The sequence below is a fragment of the Cicer arietinum genome, chromosome 1 (assembly GCF_000331145.2).
Source record: "Cicer arietinum cultivar CDC Frontier isolate Library 1 chromosome 1, Cicar.CDCFrontier_v2.0, whole genome shotgun sequence".
NCBI lineage: Eukaryota > Viridiplantae > Streptophyta > Magnoliopsida > Fabales > Fabaceae > Cicer > Cicer arietinum.
In genome coordinates this window covers 53,869,167-53,889,173 of record NC_021160.2, presented here as the reverse complement: position 1 = coordinate 53,889,173, position 20,007 = coordinate 53,869,167, and the positions used below count along the sequence as shown (strand labels likewise).

Genomic DNA, 20,007 nt, shown 5'->3' with positions numbered 1-20,007 from the left:
TTTGCATACATATTTATAAAATTATAAATAAATAAATCTCCACAAAAAATATGCTTAAAAGTTGATTTCTAAGTCCATATTTGATAAACTTTTATCTTGAACATGTGACATTTAAAAAATTTATATTTAATTCATCTTAAATTAAAAAAAAATAAAAATTGTCCTGATAAATTTTTAATAATGTTTTAAACATATTTGCAAAAAGTTATTCAAAAATTTAAAAGTTTAAGTATATTTCGTTTCAGCAAGAATTAAAACAACTTATAGAATAACTTTGTAGATAATAAAATATATGATTTTTTTTTCTACAAAAGATTAAAAATAAAATTTTAAAATTTATCGAAATTAAATTTTTTTTTTAACCCTAAAAATAATAATGTGAGGACCGCATGACATGTGTCTGGAGAGCCTATGGTTTGTGGTAATGTTTGGGACAGATCGTGGTTAAAACCATTTTTAGGCCCAAAACAAAATTAAGCCTTTATGATATGACATTACTTTAGGGGAGTATTAGAGACCCTACTCCCCTAGTAATCATTATCAAGGGAAGTGTGTCATAGCACTTGGAGGAATACATCATTTTCCTTCAAGTTGCAACCATGCTTTTCTTTTTCCCATTTCCAGTTTGTTGGGATCAGAAACTTGTCTTATGATGATGACTTAGAGCTTAAAGAAAAACAATTTGTAAGACAAGGTATTGCAACAATATAACTTAAGTCTAAATCAAAAAAACACAAACTAACATAACTAAATATGCAAGAAAAGGAAAAGAAACCAAACATTGGTATTTTATGAATGTATCATTAACTGTCTTGCACTCTATTCGTTCGCCAGCATGCATGTGTGTTGTGTGCAGGGTTTCAACTCGTGAACCGAGTAAATTGTCTTAGATTGAAACTTGTAATCAACAATAATTAGGCTCAGCTTGTGTGGAAAGAAAAGAACAGATGCAAAGTTGAAGCATTGAAAAGTTCAAGTGTTTCAACTTTCAAGTATATGCTAATTGCTAATGAGCAATGTTCAAAAAAAAGTTGGAGTATATGCAAACCAACTACGTATTTTCTGCTGGAAATGAAACAAATCTCTTTTAAGCAGTTGTAAGAATCTGTTACTAGAAGTTGTAACATCATTATACTATATAAAATTAATGAAAAAAATAAAAATAGAACTGTCATCATGAATTGACAGAACTGTATTAGCTATGTCTATGGCAAACAAAAGCCACAAAATTCCATTCACACTGGAAACATCTAATCATCAATTCTCAAATTCTTTTGAAGCATTATGTGCATCTCATACCCTAATCATCATGGCCGCGGCAAAATAGAAAAAATATTTATCCCGCATTAAAGAATGATCCTCACATTGCCTATCTTATGCTGCTTGACTCGAATTACATGCAGCAGAGCCAAGGAACAAATCACCTTCCTATGTCTCTTACTTGATATACCACATGATTCCTATGAAATGCAGCCATTAACCAATACAAAGTGTTACTAAGACTTACTCTCCATGCTATACACATTACCAATGACTCCTACGATGCTAACAGTCACTGCCAATATCAACATTAACCACGACAAAATCCATTCCACATGGCTCAAGTCACCCTTATGACTTAATCTTATTGCAACAAGAGATGGAAATATGAAACCCAACGAAACAGCCGTCGTTGCGCCAGTGAACTTAAAAGCCGTCCAAATGTTAGGAATCATGGTACAACCAATATATATGAAGACCAACAGAACCACAGTCAGCCCAAGTGATCTCTTCCTACTTTCTGATAAAGGAGGTGACCCTTCAAACACCAAGGTATCCACCGTTTGGCGCAGCGAAAAATGAATAACAGGAAATACAAGTATCAAATGGAGAATGTAGCCAACTCTAACAATATAGTTCAAGGCCGAACTAAACCGGATTCCGAGATCCTTATCAAAATTAGTCAGGACATCAGACTCAGTATCTTCCCCGAATAATAGGTAACCAGACAGCGCTGTTGCAGAATAAACCAAGATGCACAAAATTGTGGTGACTCTTCCTACTCGGTTCATCTTCTGAGGAGACCTACCTTCGAGCTCATTGTATATCGGCTGCACATTAAAATGGCAAACATATGCATTTGTCATAATTGGAATCACCACAAGCAAATCCAAGATGGCCTTTTTCGAGCTTAAATCCGGAACCATCCGCGGAGCGTCAATCTTTCCTTCAACAAGCTTAATGAAAGCAACGGTAAAAGCAACAACGACAAACATGATCGCAAGAGCGACTGAGGCAGCTGAAGTTAAGCTCAACGAATCAATCTTATCAAGCGAACAAAGAGGCACCAAAAACACCACCATCACAACAAGAATCACAAGCTTCCTCTGATCCCAAACACCATTCCCCATTAACTGATCGAAAACCCCTAAATGATGAGCGGAACCGGACATAACATCCCCCATTATTATCAAATAAACCACCAAAACACCAGCATTATTCATGATAATACAAATCTCAGACAAAATCCTAGCAGGCCTTCCCATAGCATGTTCAACAACCTCACCATAAGAGGTTGCTTTACACATAACCGAAAATCGAACCAACAATTCGACACTAATCTCCGACAAAATCCCCATTAGAATAATCAATACAATCCCTAAAACTACACCAAGAACTTTCATGGTGGCAGGAAGAGCCATAATCCCAGCCCCAATAATAGTAGTAGTCAAATTGAAAACAGCACCAGGTACCCCAGAACCATTATTAGGATTAGGTCCAACAACAAGAGGATAATTATCAATATCAATTTCAAAATCATCATCATAATTATCATTACCATCAACCTTAGATCCTAAAAAACCCCCACCCTCATCAAAAGATAACCTTTGAAAAGAGTTTGGTGAATCATTTTGTGGCTGCAATTCTATATATGAGGAGCTAACAGGTATTGAAGTATAATTAGCATCATTCCGATGAGACATTATTATTTGGTAGATCCAAAATAAATAATATTAATATCTAGATCTTGAAGAACAAAAAAGAATAATGAAAAAAAGAACTTACAGATTGAAAGGTAAAAGAATAATAGATATTAAAGATGAAGCTTTTGATTTTATTGCAGAGTAAAACCTAGATCTTTGGGTGAATGGATTTTAGATTGGATTGGGTAATCTACAGAATGTTCTCTATGTGACATAATAAGATGGAGAAACGCATGGTACGGCAAGTTTTGGGGAGAGAAATGTTGTTTGTATTTGTTTGTTTGTTCTGTTCCTTCGACTTTCTTTCTTTTTATTTTACTTTTAGTTGTTGCCATTTCTTTATTTTTTTTCTTCTCTTCATTAACTTTTTTAATTATAATATTATTATACTTTGAAAAATATTAGTATTTAGTCAAAAATAATATTGGTACTTTTTTAAGGAATTATTTATTATCTTACCGTGTATATAAAGAGATTATTAAATTTTGATTTAAATTTTTTCTTTCCATTTTATCCTACATTTAAATTATTTTTTTATAATTTTATTTATTTTAATCGAATGATTTACACTAGTATATGTCAGTTATCGATGCATACATATAAGAGAATGTTAAGTTTTTGTGCAACATTTATATATTATAATTTTAACATTCATTTAAATTATTTAGTTACAATTTTATTCTTCTTATCAATTAAAAATTATTGTAAAAAAAACTAAAAATTAATATCTGTCCAAATAATCATTTAAAAAGAAATATATGTCTGTCTACATGCTAATTGATATTTTTTTTTATAATATATAAAGACATGTATTGCGGGCAGAGTCAGAAGTTGTGTGTTGTGTAGTGTTGTAAAGCGAAGGTAAGATGAACGTGTGGCAGTTTAGTTTTAGTAAAGTACAAGTTTCCAAGTTCAAGGAGCTTAAGCTTAAGAATCAAACAGCAAAGTTTGATACCTATCCAATCTGAATGTTTCCCCAAGACCCTAAAATTGAGATCCAACTAAAGGATGGTCAATGGGACAATCACATCTGCACTCTCAATTCAAGTCAGAACATCATATGAACGGGTCTTCCAAGAGAATGGGAGAGAAAATGCGTTTCAAAATAAAGATACACAATTTGATGGTTATGATTTAAATGTGATTTTTTTTTTAATATGAGGACGAATTAAATTAAATCTATTATCATTTTTTATAAAAGTTAATATGATTTTTTTTATGAAACAAATTTTTAGATAAAGGATGATGTCCTATAAAAAATATATTTAATAATGAAAATGATCTATAATTATATTAAATTACAATAAGGTATATATAATTTTACGTTTAATAAGTATAATTGACAAGTGTAATTAAGTATCTAAGAAATAATAAGTGCAACTAACTTTTTTATTTAATTAATGTAATTAAGTGACTAAGTTTAAAGTGTTAATAAATTTCAATTAAAGACGAATCGTTTAAGATGACATGACTTAATGTTATGGCTGAAACAAATATTGGTCGAATTTTACTTCTCACAAACTATAATGTGTTTAGTACACTTCCAATTCAAATATTCAAAAAAAAACTAAAAAAACATTGGTCAAAAAAACTTAGAACACCGAAAGTTCATCGACTAATAGAATATGAAACACACCAGAATACATTTGAAAAAATAATATGAAACATAAATTAAATCGACTAAATAAATATGAAATATGTTTAACCATTCATTTTTTTTATGAGTAGAAGCGAAAAAAATGTCAACTAGACAAAAATAATTATTTTTATTTAATCATAAATAATTTTTATGAATCAAAATAAAAATGTCAATTAGACTAAAAGAATATATATTTGTAATTATCTATTATTTGTATGGATAAATACTAAAATATTAATCAGAATAAAAAGAATTATTTATTTGTTTGATTATTCATTATTTAACGAATAAAATATAAAATGTTGATAAATTTTTATTTAATTTTTTATCGACTACCAGGAATATGCTTTATTTCTTGAAGTTACTTTTCATTTACACCCTTTTCGATGGCCTCCCACATACATTTTTTTTCAAGAAATGCATTGTTTAGTTTATGCCAGATCATAGGGATTAAAAGACAAGGAAAGGAAAGTACCTCAAAGTCAAAATACTTGATGTTTGGCTTAAAGGAAAGCACAAAAATAGATCCACTCATAATTAAAAATATTTCTTCTCATATTTGAATGAGAAACTTTATGTTTGGAAATTTAGGAGGAAAGGGGGATATGGGGGTTTGGGAACATTTTGAGAAGCGAAGGGATTTAAGGTGTTTATTTTTCATAATAATATATATATTTTTTTAATTTGGAGGAATTTAGAAAAATATATTGTTGAAAAAAATTTAGAGTTTAAATAAATTCATCAAATCATTTGTACATTATTGAAATACTCTAAAAATTAAAAACTTTATTAATCATAAATATTTTTTCATTAGTGACTACAAAAATCATCACTTCAAATAAATTAAAAAAATTCTCTTAAAAAAATTATTTATGTTTCTCTTTCTTTTTCTCCCTGTGTCTGTCCATTGTCCACCCCTCTAAGGAATATGAGAGAGATGAGATTAGGAGGGTAGAAAAAACAAGTGATTTTTTTTTTTGTTAGTTTTTTTATACTTTTATTAGGGTATGCATGTCACTTAATTACTAATCATACACATTTATATGATCTTACTTTCTTTTCAATCAAATAAAGAAAGAAAAATAACTATCTTTATTCCTTCCATTTTCACTCTTATAAAACAATCATAAAAAAATCTACATCACTTTATATTTAAATGTAATATTTTTGATTCTCTCCACTTTGAAAAGTGACCTGCTAATAAGAACTAAAAAAGCAAGAAATTGTGGATCTAGTAGCACAGAGAGAGCAGAGAAATAAACTCTGGTTCACTACACTCCACCAAACAACTCAACCATAAGAGGTAGATGCGATGCGATGCGACACGAGATAGACAGAGACAGGGCTATTTATATGTACCCCCAAAACCAATTTCACATACTTCTTTGAGAAGAAATTTATGGGTCCCTCAACCCATATTCCACGACCCTCTTTAACTCGTACCACTTTGCCAATGTCATTCTTTAGGGATCACAATAAGATTCCTTCTCTTATTTAGCACTCATTTAAATAAGTATTCTTATTATGGTTTTGGATTAGTGTTTAGTAAGAAGATTTACTTTCTTTCTTTTTAACTTTTTTTGGATTTTATTTAATAAATTTTATTAAAATTAATAAATTAATAAATTTTATTAAAATAAATAAATATTGTTGAAACATAATGATATTTATTTTAAGACAACTTTTTCCTAAGGTGACACTCTTTGTGAGAAAAAAAGAATATTATTTATTAAAAAGTTTATTTTTATTAAACCATAAAAATATATACTTTTTTTAACTAAAAAAACGATATTCATTAATTCAAATCGTAGAATACATTGTTGTAATACAATTTTAAATTTGTTAAAAACATAAATAATGAATCTGTGAACAAACTCATGACATTCAAATTAATAAATAACGACATGTTCACACATATGACAAAATCTAAGTGTTAAGAATATCTATACCTCTAAATCTATAATATTGAGGACGCAAAAGTCATTAATTAAAATATGTAACCGATCAAAATGACACCATAAAAGTATATTAAGAAATAAATTAAAAAATACATTTACTTTTTGTACTATTTTAAAAAAAATAAATAAACTCAAATAATTTATTTACTTTTTTTAAATAGTATGAGATAACTTTGTTTATTATACATGAGACTAGAAGGAGTTTCATATTGGATGTGTTTGGTTGAGGTTAAATAAAAATAATTTAGAGATTACTTTTTTAGATATATTTTAAAAAATAATTTTTTAACTCCCGTTTGTTTACTATATAAAAATATTTTTTTTAATGATTTTTAACTTGTTTGTATACAAGTTTGTCAAAATAATTTTTTTTAAACTACAATAACCATTTCGTAGACACATTTTAAAATTTGATCATTATAATTGAGTACTCCTAAAAACTAATAAATAAACACATACAACCAAAAAATAACTATGTAGAAAAATAAAAAAAAGAGAACAAAACTTAGATGAAAATCTTAATGAAGGTCACATGGAATGAGAAAACTAACAATGTCGTATAAAGAGACAAAAAATAGCCACTGCGTGAAAGCAAAAAACACAACTAATGAATTGATATAAAATAAGAGTGTATTAAAAATGAACCGAGGACAATTTAGAATTTTCAAAATAAGGTAAGGATAATTGCATCATTTTCTCTGATTAATGAGTTAAATTCTATTTTTTTTAATTAAATTTTGTTTTTCTCTCTCATCTATCCCAATAGACAAGTGCGAGAAACTATTATTTTTAGCAAAAAAAATAGTATTTTAACAAAATAATTTTTTAAAAATCTAAAACAAACACATTTTAAATCCTACAAAATGATTTATATATAGTTTGAAAAAATAGATTTTTTCATACAAAAATTTGAAACAAACTATTCATTATCTTTCTAAATTGTGCAAATGTTTGACTTTTGTTGTTTGTAGGTTTTTTTTATTTTTGCAAAATATTTTAATTGTTTAGGATTTTCAAACATGCAACATTTTTACCACTTTATTCTCTTACACTATATCACCAAATTAACTTTATATTCCCTCTATGTGGACTATGCGTTTTACCACTTTCCACATTTTTCTTCATACATTGTACTATAATCTATGAGCTTCATTTGCCATTTTCACTACATTACCTTTCTTTCCATTCAAAGAACCATGGATGCGTCCCATTTCCATGTACTGGCCAACTGTCTGACGTCTTTGATATATGATATATCGAAAATAGTTTGGTAACAATAAATATATTGCACAAGGGCACTTAATTATTTTGTTGCTTTGTTTGGAAGGAAGAAAAGAAAGCAACACACACACACACAGAATATGGTGGGGTGGGGAAGGCACTTCAATTTGTTTAGCATCGATCAATGAGGTCCTCCCTTCTGTCATAATTATTTAAGGCATTCTTGATGTGGACTATTTTAGGGGGGGGCCATATTATAGATTTTTGTGACACTCAACGTCAACATACACTTTTTGGTGTTATAAATGTACACTTTATTAGACAAATTATATTTTTTAGGTAAATTATAACAATGATGGTGGATAAATACTTAAAAGTTATTTAAAATTTTGATCAAAATAAATATTATTTTATAAAAGTGAAAAAAATGAATGTGTTTTTTAAAAATTAAATTTGTTGAATTGAAATTGAATTATTGTCTCAACTGTAAAGATAAAGATAATTACAAACTTTTAATTTCACAAAATATTATAGATTATCATTAAAATTTTGAATTATTTTTAAACATTAATTCATGTTGGACCATATGTTGTATCAACACTCTTTTTGATGGCCAAGCTGTATTACTCCCACAATATGTATATTTATAAAAATTAAATACGATAATAGTGTTACTCCTCTATTCTTAATAATAGTTAAAGACAAATTTGTCACTTAGTTTCAATGGTTATATTGATGACAAATTTGACTTTTTTTTAATAAATCATCGATTTAATCTCTGAACTAACTTTTTTCTTTTTTAAATTTGTCCTTTAACTATTAAACTATATTAAAAGGTTCATAAAATGAGATAGAATGCTGTCATTTTTTTCTCTATCAATTTATTGTCTATTTGGAGAGAGATAAATACAAAAAAGTTAAAAGTAATTTAATGATAGTGAGACTCACTTAATGATGGAATTTACAAACTACTTTTTGTATTTTTCAAATGACAAGTGGAGAGAAAAGAACGTGATTATCATTAAATTTTTTCATTTTTTTCAATCTTTTTGCGTTTACCTTCTCCAAATTGACTATAAATGAAAAGAGAATAAATAGAGATGACTTTATCTCTTCATTTCTTCTATCTCAATTTACGATTCATTTAAAGATAAATAAACAAAAATAAATTAAAAAAGTTTAATGTTAGAGGAACCTACTTCTTGAGATGTGCTAACTACTTTTAGTTAAAAAAATTAACTAAAAGTAGTTAATTAACTAAAAATTAACTAAAAAAAATTCTCTCAATTTGTTCTCTTCTTTATTACTATAGTTTTGAAGTGTTTTTATGTCTATAAAAATATTTGAATCCATTAAAAATCACATTATTATATTTTATATTTCCAAAATGTTGGTAAGGAAAAAATGGAGAAGGGGAGAAATGGAGAGATACCATAAATAGAGAGAAAATATATTGAGATAATTCTATCTTGTCCTCGATTTTTTATATATATATAATTTTAATCTCTTGTGAAAGGATCCAACAAGTTCATTCAAAAAAGTTCAACTTAACCAACAAATATCAATTGTTTAAGTTTGAATTCACATTTATGTGATAGATTTTTTATGATTTCATCTATAAATAAAAAAATATATACTTTTTCATTCTCTCAATGAATATACTTTAATAAAAGAAATTATATCAAGATAAACAAATTTCAAATTTTGATGTAATTTTATTGCATAATTTAATTATCATTATATATATATATTACTTCTAAAATAATATATCGAATTATGTTGAATAAAATTAAAAAGAAAAATGACATTTATTTAAGGGAGTTTAGCAGTAGCGTATTTGATGGCTCCGTGGGAGAATAGGGAAATGTACCCACACATCTATCTAATCTGACAAGGACAGCAAGCAAACGAGGACAATAAACCTACACACGCTCTCACCCTCCGACCACACCACACATTTAACATTTTCATTTTAATCACTTCACTTCACTTTTTTTAATTAACTCAACTCCTATATATTGCGATTATTCACTTCACTTCTCATCTCGTAACCATATCGTATCGCTATCGCGAACCTTATCACGTTATGTCTCTGTCAATGGCAGACTCCGTAATATTCCTCTATACTTGAGGCTAAACAAACACTTTCACGCCCTATCCAAGAAAAAACTTTGTCGTTTTCCCAAAGATCTTAACCCAGTGAAAATCGCATTCTCGGTAATTATCCCCTCCTTCTCCCAACCATTCTCACTACTTCCTCACCCTTCGATCTTCCATCATCCATCACCGTTCACTTCAATTAAACAATCCAACGCTCAAATTCAAACTACTAAGCTAGGTACGGCACCACAATGATCTGACCAATCTTCTAGTCATACCCACGAGCCGATAGATAGATTCCGAGCCGGTTCTTAAAACAAAAAATGAAGCTGGCTCAGTGGGCTCCACACTTAGATATAAGCTTATTCACTTATCTGATAGCTTATGTTAACAAGCAGAAGTTCTTATCGATAAGTAAACTAACTTATAGTCTCCCTTCCCTGTCTCCTCCTATATAAAATAATTCATCCATGTATATATAGATATAGAGAGAGAAAGAGAGAAACATTTGCACAAGGAGAGAGAAAGGTTTGGTCTTGTTGTTATTGTGGTGTTGAAGTGGTTGCTGTTGTGTTCCATATTCACATGTTTGAGCCTTCGAAGGTAAAAGCTTCTCGAAACCATTTCTCTCTTTGTCGAATCTCTTGCTTTAAACTTTAAAGTTTCAAGCTTTTTTACGTATTTTAATTAATTTCAACTTTTAACCCTTTTTTTTTCGCTCTATTATTACATCTTGGATTCCCTTAAAGGATTAAAGTGGCTTTCTTTGATTATCTATTACACTTAATTTCTTCGTTTTTTCCTTTTTTTTTGTATTTGTTACCTAAATAAATTAACCTTGTTTCTTCTTTGCCCTCTTTGCATGATGCATCACTCTATATTTGTTATTTTTTTTGCTGTTATTGAAGGTTTTCTTCCATAAATGGTTGAGATTGTTGAATGATTTAACTGTTTTTCGCAGATCTAGTTTAGCTTTTGCTCATTTTGATTTTAATCTGATCCAAGACAAAGAGGGTTACCATGTCATCTCTCAGCAGAGAGTTGGTGTTCTTGATCTTGCAGTTTCTGGATGAGGAAAAGTTCAAAGAGACTGTTCATAAGTAGGGTTTTTTTTCTTTCCATTTCAGTATATTTTTACCTTTTTTATTCATTATTATGATTATTATTAGTAAATTATTAGTAATAATAGGTCATCTTTAGAATCTGTTTATTTTTATCAAATTAATTGATTTCATGTTTTTTTTTTAAATAATAGGCTTGAGCAGGAGTCAGGGTTTTTCTTTAACATGAAGTATTTTGAAGATGAAGTGCACAATGGAAATTGGGATGAGGTTGAAAAGTACCTATCTGGTTTCACTAAAGTAGATGATAATAGATATTCTATGAAGATATTTTTCGAGATAAGGAAGCAGAAGTATCTAGAAGCGTTAGACAAGTAAGTTCACTATGATTTCACTTTTATACTTTGTAGACAACTCACCATTCACCAAGCATTCTAGTATATAAGTATTGAAAGTCGGCTGTTTTCGTTTTAATTTTTTGTAGGCACGATCGGTCCAAGGGTGTAGAAATATTAGTGAAGGATTTGAAAGTCTTTGCCACATTTAATGAAGAATTGTTCAAGGAAATCACACAGCTTTTGACACTCGAGAATTTTAGGTACGAATATAATTATTTATTTTGTGTAAAACTTTTGTATGATGCATTGTATATAACTTATTATGTTTCTTATATTATAGGGAAAATGAACAATTGTCCAAGTATGGCGATACAAAGTCTGCAAGAGCAATCATGTTGGTTGAGCTCAAAAAGTTGATTGAGGCAAATCCTCTATTTCGTGACAAATTGCAATTTCCCAACCTTAAAAACTCAAGGTTGCGGACTCTCATCAATCAAAGGTAATTCTTCTGATGTATAAGTTACTGACTTGTCAATCAATACGGAAAACAAATTTGTTATTTGCACGCAGTAGCTTTCTTGTACACCATGGCCATGAAAACAAGCATTGTGTTATTGTCACTTAACCATCAAACTCCTATTTTATTTGTAATTGGCGACAGGGCTTGTCCGGCCAATTGCCTTCGTCTGTAACTTTGTTCATAGAATGTTTACAATGTCAATGTGTTGCAATATTTGGCTGTGCAGTGTCTGCTTCAATGCTTCTTTTCAGCTAAATGATCGACCATTATTATGTGGTGGAGCTGCTGCATGTGCTTTTGCATTGGTTAAAGATATTGTTGGATAACTGATTTTCTTTTTTGAAATTAAATTACAGCTTGAATTGGCAGCACCAACTTTGTAAGAATCCACGACCAAATCCAGATATAAAAACTCTTTTTGTGGATCACTCTTGTGGACAACCAAATGGTGCACGAGCTCCATCTCCTGCTAATATTCCATTACTAGGATCCTTACCAAAAGCCGGAGGATTTCCCCCTCTCGGTGCACATGGGGTGAGCCACTAAACTGGTTTGATTTAATAGGAATTTCACAATGTCATCTTTTGATTCTTATTTTGTTGTTGGAATGCTCTACGTTTATGTGTTTAGCCTTTTCAACCAACTCCGGCACCTGTGCCGATGCCCCTGGCTGGTTGGATGTCAAATCCTACTACTGTGGCTCATGCCTCTGTTTCTGGAGGAGGAGCTATAGGTCTTGGTGTTGGTATCGGTGCACCGTCTATACCAGGTATCCCACTCTTTTGCTTTCTGTTATCTCCACCATTTCATGCCCAGTGAAGCTATGATTTCGTAGACTATGTTTGTTTATTGCGTATATTCTTTGATTTATATATTCCATTGCCTTCTTAAGCTGCTTTGAAGCACCCTAGGACACCTCCAACTAATCCTTCTGTCGACTACCCATCTGGGGATTCAGATCACGTTTCTAAGAGAACAAGACCAATAGGAATGTCCGATGAGGTAAATCTGGTATCATTTATTGAAACATCGTGCATGATTTTGCATTTCTTCTTATGATCTTGCATCATTTTGTGCAGGCAAATCTACCGGTCAATGTTTTGTCAGCGACGTTTCCGGGTCATGGTCATGGTCAGGCTTTTAATTCACCTGAGGACTTGCCAAAGACTGTCTTGCGGACTCTAAACCAAGGCTCGTCTCCTGTGAGCATGGACTTCCATCCAGTTCAACAGACTTTACTTCTTGGTCGGTTTCTCATCCAACCCCTTTTAATTGTGTTGTTGACTTGTTTCAATTGCGATTATTTACCATTTATACAGTCAATTGACTGATTTTTTTCTTGATGGAACATGTCAGTTGGTACGAATGTGGCGGACATTGGTTTATGGGAATTGGGCTCTAGGGAGCGGTTGGTCTTGAGGAACTTCAAAGTTTGGGATCTGAGTGCTTGTTCAATGCCATTTCAGGTCTTCCTTTCTTGGCTTTATTTGTCGATGTTTGTAATGAACAATTGTATCAAATCCCGCATCTTGTAGTTCCGCACTCACTAAAAATAAATATAAGCATGACAATTTCAGGCTGCTCTTGTCAAGGATCCAGCTGTTTCTGTCAACCGTGTGACTTGGAGTCCTGATGGGGCTTTGTTCGGTAAGTTTAGTGTTTTTAAAATTCGTGAAGTTTGACATATAAATTTAAAACTATTTTAATATTAATAATAATATATACATTAAGAAGTCAACCCAACCAATTTCTAATGTTGGAGTTTGTTTGATAAACAGGAGTTGCTTACTCAAGGCACATTGTTCAGATATACTCTTACCATGGTGCAGATGAAGTACGACAGCACTTGGAGGTATACACATATACATATAATAAAAATTTGTTGGTGCTGAATTTAGGTTTTGTTTATACATTCTTGTAATTGACTAATTGTTTGCTTATGAACTCAATTTCTAGATTGATGCTCATGTCGGCGGAGTAAATGATCTAGCATTTTCTCACCCAAATAAGCAGCTATGTGTTATCACCTGTGGTGATGATAAGACCATTAAGGTAGCTTTATCAAAGAGCAAACATGTTTTTTCTGAACTTAAGATACCATATGTTGCTAACTAAGTCATTTAACTAAGGTGTGGGATGCTGCTACGGGTATAAAGCAGTACACTTTTGAAGGTCATGAGGCCCCCGTTTATTCCGTCTGTCCACATTATAAAGAAAACATTCAGGTATAAGTTGGCTTTGGTACTTTTATTTAATAACGTTTGAATGATTCATATAGCTCTATTAGTATAGTTTTGCAAAAATGTTGGCTTTGTTCCTATAGTTCTGTTAGTAGTCTGCCTTAAATAAAATCCTTTGAATATGTTTAGAGTTGCTTTCTTGCTGATACTATCTGTTTTTAATTTTCTAGTTCATCTTTTCAACGGCATTAGACGGAAAGATAAAAGCATGGTTGTATGACAATTTGGGATCTCGTGTTGATTATGATGCTCCTGGTCGGTGGTGTACAACCATGGCATATAGTGCTGATGGTACAAGGTCAATATTCTGAACCATGGTTTTACCTGTCATATGAATCTTATTTTATTGTTAATTATTGTATCGATTTTGATTTCTTTCTGTTTAAACTTTTTTCTGTGAATATATTATAGGCTCTTTTCATGTGGGACTAGCAAGGACGGGGAATCCTCTATTGTTGAGTGGAATGAAAGTGAAGGAGCTGTGAAAAGGACTTATCAAGGATTTCGGAAACGATCATTGGGTGTCGTACAATTCGACACAACCAAAAACAGATCATTGGGTGTCGTGCAATTCGATACAACCAAAAACAGATATCTGGCTGCTGGCGATGATTTCTCCATTAAATTTTGGGATATGGATAATATTCAGCTTTTGACAACTGTGGATGCTGATGGAGGTCTCCCTGTAAGTTCATTATTTGATCGCAAATTGAAATCCAGTCTCTGAAAAAAGTACTTTTGCTTATTAACACCTCATCTGAATTCTAGGCAAGCCCTCGTATCCGTTTCAATAAGGATGGATCTCTTTTAGCTGTCTCAGCAAATGAGAATGGAATTAAAATCTTAGCTAATGGAGATGGCATTCGTTTGTTGCGATCGTTAGAGAATTCCTTATATGAAGCATCAAGAACGTCAGAAGCCATGACAAAGGTAGACTTATAAATATTTTCTGTCTCTTATGAATCGAACCTATTCTGACGCATGACATATGTGGCAGCCTACAATAAATCCAATGTCAGTTGCTACTTCTGCAACTAGTGCTGCACTTGCGGAGAGAGCCTCATCTGTGGCAGCGATTGCTGGAATGGTTTGTTTATCTTGCATTTTTATCAAAAAGATTTGTTATTTACTTGAATGCTACTTTTAGCTTTTTCTTATTATTTTTATTGTTTCTCATTTTGCAACTCTTAGTTGTTAGATGATATATTCTGGTGAAGAGGATTGAATGAACTTCACACCTAATGTTATTATATATATTTTATTTATTATAATTGCTTTTGTTTTTGCTGTTATTACTGTCAATTAACTGTACTGTTTGTCATTTTCAACTCATAGAATGGGGATGCTCGGAACTTAGGTGATATTAAACCTAGAATAAGTGAAGAATCTAATGACAAGTCAAAGATATGGAAGCTCACTGAAATCAATGAGCCATCTCAATGTAGATCGTTGAAGCTACCTGAGAATGTTAGAGTAACCAAGGTATGTTATTTACTTACTAATTTAATCCATTTTAAACATTCGTACGACTATTTAATAAATAAAGCACGATATGTTCTGATTATTTCCATCCTTGTTATGACAGATATCAAGGTTGATATATACTAATTCAGGTAATGCTATTCTAGCATTAGGTTCAAATGCCATTCATCTTCTCTGGAAATGGCAACGAAACGATCGCAATTCATCTGGGAAGGTGCGAGAATATGTGAAGTTACTTTTATCTCACTACCACTATTGGCAAATCATATAATTGGAATAGAAACAATATTGTTCTCTGATATGTTGTCATTTATTCTCGCAGGCCACTGCTAGTGTCCCGCCTCAGTTGTGGCAACCTTCAAGTGGCATCTTGATGACTAATGACATTAATGATAGCAATACTGAGGATGCAGTCCCATGCTTTGCTCTGTCCAAAAATGATTCTTACGTAATGTCAGCATCGGGTGGAAAGATTTCTCTGTTCAATATGATGACTTTTAAGGTGAGATATTTGGTGAAGTCACTATTCAAGTGTGTACTATTTTTTTTTTAACCTTCCGGTTCCCATGGGAAAGGAGCCCTGATAATCCGGAGTTTGATTGGGAGGTAAGTAAAACCTAACTAAAGATTATTCCAGTTAGAGTTCAAACTCGGGTTCTTCCGAATCGTTCGTCCTAAACTGAGGCTAATCAACTTAAGTCCAACTATTTGGTTATTCAAGTGTGTATTTGGTTTGTAACTAATCAACTTCAATATTCTTGGTGAAATGCAGACAATGACAACGTTCATGCCACCACCACCTGCAGCAACCTTTCTGGCTTTCCATCCTCAGGATAACAATATTATTGCTATAGGCATGGACGATTCTTCTATTCAGATATATAATGTCCGCATAGATGAGGTACCATTGTCGTCGATGGATATTTCCTGCTTATGATTTAAGTAATTAGTTAGGAGTTAAAACATATTTTTTTTCTTCACAGGTTAGAAGTAAACTCAAAGGCCATACTAAAAGAATAACTGGTCTCGCCTTTTCTCATGTACTGAATGTATTAGTTTCATCTGGGGCAGATGCTCAGGTAATAGATTTCAAGCGTAAATTTGTCTCTAACTAGTTATTAAATTGCATCAATGATCTAGTTTTTGATCTTTAACTAACTAGTTTTGATCTTTAACTAACTAGTTTTGATCAATTAGTATGGATAGTTATCTTATTGCTATGTTTATTGTGCAGATTTGTGTATGGAATACAGATGGATGGGAGAAACAGAAGACTCGATTCTTGCAATTTCCTCCCGGGCGGACTCCACCAGCACAGGCAGATACACGAGTACAATTTCATCAGGATCAGTTCCGCTTCTTGGTTGTACATGAAACACAGCTTGCCATTTATGAAGCAACAAAACTAGAATGTTTAAAGCAGGTTGGTTCATTAAGTTCAGTTTTTATGTTACCTGCAAATAATTTTATCTATATTTTTTCTGATGTTAGAAGTTTGGGTTGTAGTGGTTCCCACGAGATTCCGCTGCACCAATATCACATGCAACTTTCTCATGTGATAGCCAGCTGGTATTTGCCAGCTTTTTAGATGCAACAGTCTGTGTATTTAGTGCTTCAAACCTTCGATTACGATGCCGTATCAATCCTTCTGCTTATCTTTCCGCAAATGTCAGGTAATTCTTGTTTTATATTAAAAACTCGAAACTTTTATGTAATTATACTTCTTGTTGAACACTAACTAGGTTGTTCTTTATGTAGCAGTTCTAATGTTCACTCACTTGTAATTGCGGCACATCCACAAGAACCAAATCAGTTTGCTGTTGGACTGTCAGATGGTATAGTTCATGTGTTTGAGCCCCTTGAGTCTGAAGGCAAGTGGGGTGTGCCTCCACCCATTGAGAATGGTTCAACGAGCAATGCGGTAGCTGCTCCAGTTGGTGCTTCTTCCGACGAACCCCAAAGATGATCCATGTCAGCCTTAGACAAGTTTCTTTTACATACTTTGGCTTGCTGGCGCCATCACAAGATAATGCAGGGCACTTGCCAAAGGTTGATTCAGCTACTCTCTAGATCCACCGTGTTATCTTGGCCGTGTGCACAATCATGTTCCGAGCCGCAACGCAACCGAAAACCAAAATCAAGACCAACTTATGTGTAAATTTCTTGTGTTTAATGATACAGATGTAGAAGTTCTTAAGAGTACTTTCAAGCTTTTCCTGGCTATTTATTTAGATTGGTTTATTGTCTTAACTTTTTCCTATGTAGTATTTAGATTTATTTAATCTGCATGTAATGTAACTATGGTAATCAGTAATCATGCTTTACTCGCCAGACATTTATAAATATGTAAATTTTTTGAATGGCGCAGTTTGTGATTCATGACATGCAGTCAGTACTTACTAATATAAAGAATGAATGGGAATGTTGGAAAAAATTTTTCCAGTGTTTTCTAGTACCATGCCTTGAAAATTTCAAGGAATAGCCATTTAACTATGATCTTTATAGTTGATATGTTCTAAAGTCACTCAAAAAACTGAGTGAAAACTATTTTATTTTCAAATTTTTATTATGAGTTGAATCTCCACATTTGCTTTAAGTATTGGGTCAAATCTTCAATGAACTCTCCAATTTCACTAGCAAATTTGTACACTTGGTAATTTTTCAATTTCAAGGCAACTCAATTCACAAAATAAAATTGAGAAATGCTTATATGAACTATGGTTGATTTGCATAACCAACATTGAAATCATATCATCTTGTTCAAACAAATTTGAAGCTTCATATAAAAAGAATTACTTGAAGTTTGAATTCGGGGACCCAAAAAAGGTTGTAAAACATGTCAAGGAATGCAAAAACCTGAGTCATGCTAAACAAAACTACTCAAATTGGCTTCAATGGGACTAGTGGCCGGAAGACAATTGTTTTACAAATCCCAAGAAGAAAGGGGACAACTGTATTTTGTGCACTTCTCATTTCCACATGAGCTATATATTACAAGAATGGCATCTTTAATACAGTTAACAATTTCATCTTGCAAGATCACAGGGAAAACTGCAGGAAAATTTTAATCAACAGGGACTTCAACATCCATTTTCACGCCAGAATGACCAAGAACCTGTGACAAGCCAAAATTAAAATCAAACAATATGAAATTTAGTCTGTCAACTCAAGTTCTCAACGGAAATTTGGCGTATAACTAGGCCTGAATTATGAGATCTTGTTTTGAGGAAATATATTACAAAATGTGCAGACCTTAATGAAGTCATCCAATGTCAAGTAACAATCTTTTGAGTATCCTGCTTCTTTGAGAACTTGGCTCAGGACTTCCTGTAAATCAAACAACATATAACAAAGTTATATTAGCACCAGTTAAGTCCAAATATACCAAATCCAGTACAACTGAATAGGTGAGTGAAAAAAGTACATCTTTTGGCTTTTGTTTAATCTAAATGCAATTCATCTATAGGTACTGCAAACAGCAGAAACAAAACCAGAGAAATATAGACATGTGCAAAATGCGAGACCAAGAAATCAAAACTAACAATCCAATTTACATTGGCAGCAGTATTATATCAATAAGATGGTGAATATAGTAATCTTAAAGAAGCAAGATAATATTAAACTCAGATTTCAGCATACCAAACTCAAAATAGAGAAGTCAAAGCGGTAATAATTGATGAACTGTAATGAAAGTTTGTTTTTCTATCTAGCAACTGCCAATAAAACTACTTGATGATTAAACTCTATAAGGAAACATGCAGATATTTGGTGTGATACCTCTCTCTGCTCATCAGACATGTATGAACCAGACAAATCTTTTAGAACTTCCAACATGTCTTTGAAAGACACCTTTCCATTATGATCTGAATCATATACTTTGAAAATAACTGCAATAGAGATAAACAACTATAAGTACCCTTAATTAAATGCAATTATTAAGTACCCCTAATTTCCAGTAGTAGAAGATAATAATTATTAAGTACCCCTAATCCTTGACTAGGAGGTTACCTAGGAACCGGAGGGTTAAGATCAAAACAGACACCTAACTCATCCAAAAACTAGACCTGAAGATCTTGAAGAATAAAATCTGAAGCAATAGAACAATACATAAAAATCTGAGCTATATAAGAATAAACAAGACATACGTTCAATTTTTTGGTGTGTACTAGCTTTGGAACTGAATGCAGACAAAAAGGCCACAAAGTCTTTAAAATTCAAAGCATCAACCATCTTGAGTAGCCTCTGCAAGTAAGCACAGAAACCATCAAACTAAAGAATAATCGATGACACACACCATCCTCTAAGGTACATAAACTGAAATAATAAATTGAATCCAAAGAGAGGGTATGTAGTGTTAAGTTACTACCTGTGAAAGTGGATTCATAACAAATTCAGGGATGGATAAGAATTCATCAGATGAAATAAATCCCTTAGCATTTCTGTCAAGTTGACAAAAGCGTTGATACAAACACACTATTTCCTGCT

General features: G+C 31.9%; 3 protein-coding genes across 4 annotated transcripts in view; 1 reads left to right on the top strand and 2 right to left on the bottom strand.

The window, feature by feature from the left end:
* Nucleotides 1-1,112: 1,112 nt before the first annotated feature.
* On the bottom strand, nucleotides 1,113-3,254 carry LOC101505161 (amino acid transporter AVT6E). Its single transcript, XM_004486582.4, has one exon. The coding sequence runs from the start codon at nucleotides 2,961-2,963 to the stop codon at nucleotides 1,497-1,499; it is 1,467 nt and encodes a 488-aa protein (XP_004486639.1). The 5' UTR covers nucleotides 2,964-3,254; the 3' UTR covers nucleotides 1,113-1,496.
* Nucleotides 3,255-10,303: 7,049 nt separating this feature from the next.
* LOC101505473 (topless-related protein 1-like) lies at nucleotides 10,304-17,882 on the top strand. 2 transcript variants are annotated; one of them, XM_004486583.4, is made up of 26 exons: nucleotides 10,304-10,484; nucleotides 10,843-10,981; nucleotides 11,137-11,316; nucleotides 11,427-11,540; nucleotides 11,621-11,779; nucleotides 12,157-12,334; nucleotides 12,431-12,569; nucleotides 12,693-12,802; nucleotides 12,880-13,045; nucleotides 13,157-13,266; nucleotides 13,378-13,447; nucleotides 13,579-13,652; nucleotides 13,757-13,852; nucleotides 13,930-14,025; nucleotides 14,211-14,338; nucleotides 14,452-14,725; nucleotides 14,809-14,970; nucleotides 15,038-15,127; nucleotides 15,376-15,522; nucleotides 15,626-15,736; nucleotides 15,845-16,024; nucleotides 16,295-16,423; nucleotides 16,506-16,601; nucleotides 16,757-16,945; nucleotides 17,029-17,195; nucleotides 17,281-17,882. In XM_004486583.4, exons 2-26 carry the CDS (start codon nucleotides 10,902-10,904, stop codon nucleotides 17,486-17,488), a joined length of 3,453 nt encoding a protein of 1,150 aa, XP_004486640.1. In that variant the 5' UTR covers nucleotides 10,304-10,484; nucleotides 10,843-10,901; the 3' UTR covers nucleotides 17,489-17,882. The 2 variants fall into 2 exon arrangements, with proteins under 2 accessions (XP_004486640.1, XP_004486641.1); XM_004486584.4 differs by having other exon boundaries at nucleotides 10,308-10,484; nucleotides 17,284-17,882.
* A 396-nt stretch (nucleotides 17,883-18,278) lies between these two features.
* The window catches only part of LOC101506027 (uncharacterized), a 2,274-nt gene continuing 545 nt past the window's right edge, over nucleotides 18,279-20,007 (bottom strand). The window contains exons 4-8 of the mRNA XM_073367507.1: nucleotides 19,889-20,007; nucleotides 19,668-19,764; nucleotides 19,300-19,409; nucleotides 18,775-18,849; nucleotides 18,279-18,637 (exon numbers count right to left, since the gene is read on the bottom strand). Coding sequence (XP_073223608.1) covers nucleotides 18,587-18,637; nucleotides 18,775-18,849; nucleotides 19,300-19,409; nucleotides 19,668-19,764; nucleotides 19,889-20,007 — 452 coding nt within the window. The 3' untranslated portion in view covers nucleotides 18,279-18,586. The remainder of the gene's footprint in view (nucleotides 18,638-18,774; nucleotides 18,850-19,299; nucleotides 19,410-19,667; nucleotides 19,765-19,888) is intronic.

Bases quoted from the DNA above. Each gene is read 5' to 3' on its own strand.
- LOC101505161 (XM_004486582.4), bottom strand. From the start codon at position 2,963: ATGTCTCATCGGAATGATGCTAATTATACTTCAATACCTGTTAGCTCC.
- LOC101505473 (XM_004486583.4), top strand. From the start codon at position 10,902: ATGTCATCTCTCAGCAGAGAGTTGGTGTTCTTGATCTTGCAGTTTCTG. The intron at 10,982-11,136 runs GTAGGGTTTTTT...TTTAAATAATAG, and splicing joins TTCAAAGAGACTGTTCATAA to GCTTGAGCAGGAGTCAGGGT. The intron at 16,025-16,294 runs GTGAGATATTTG...GGTGAAATGCAG, and splicing joins TCAATATGATGACTTTTAAG to ACAATGACAACGTTCATGCC.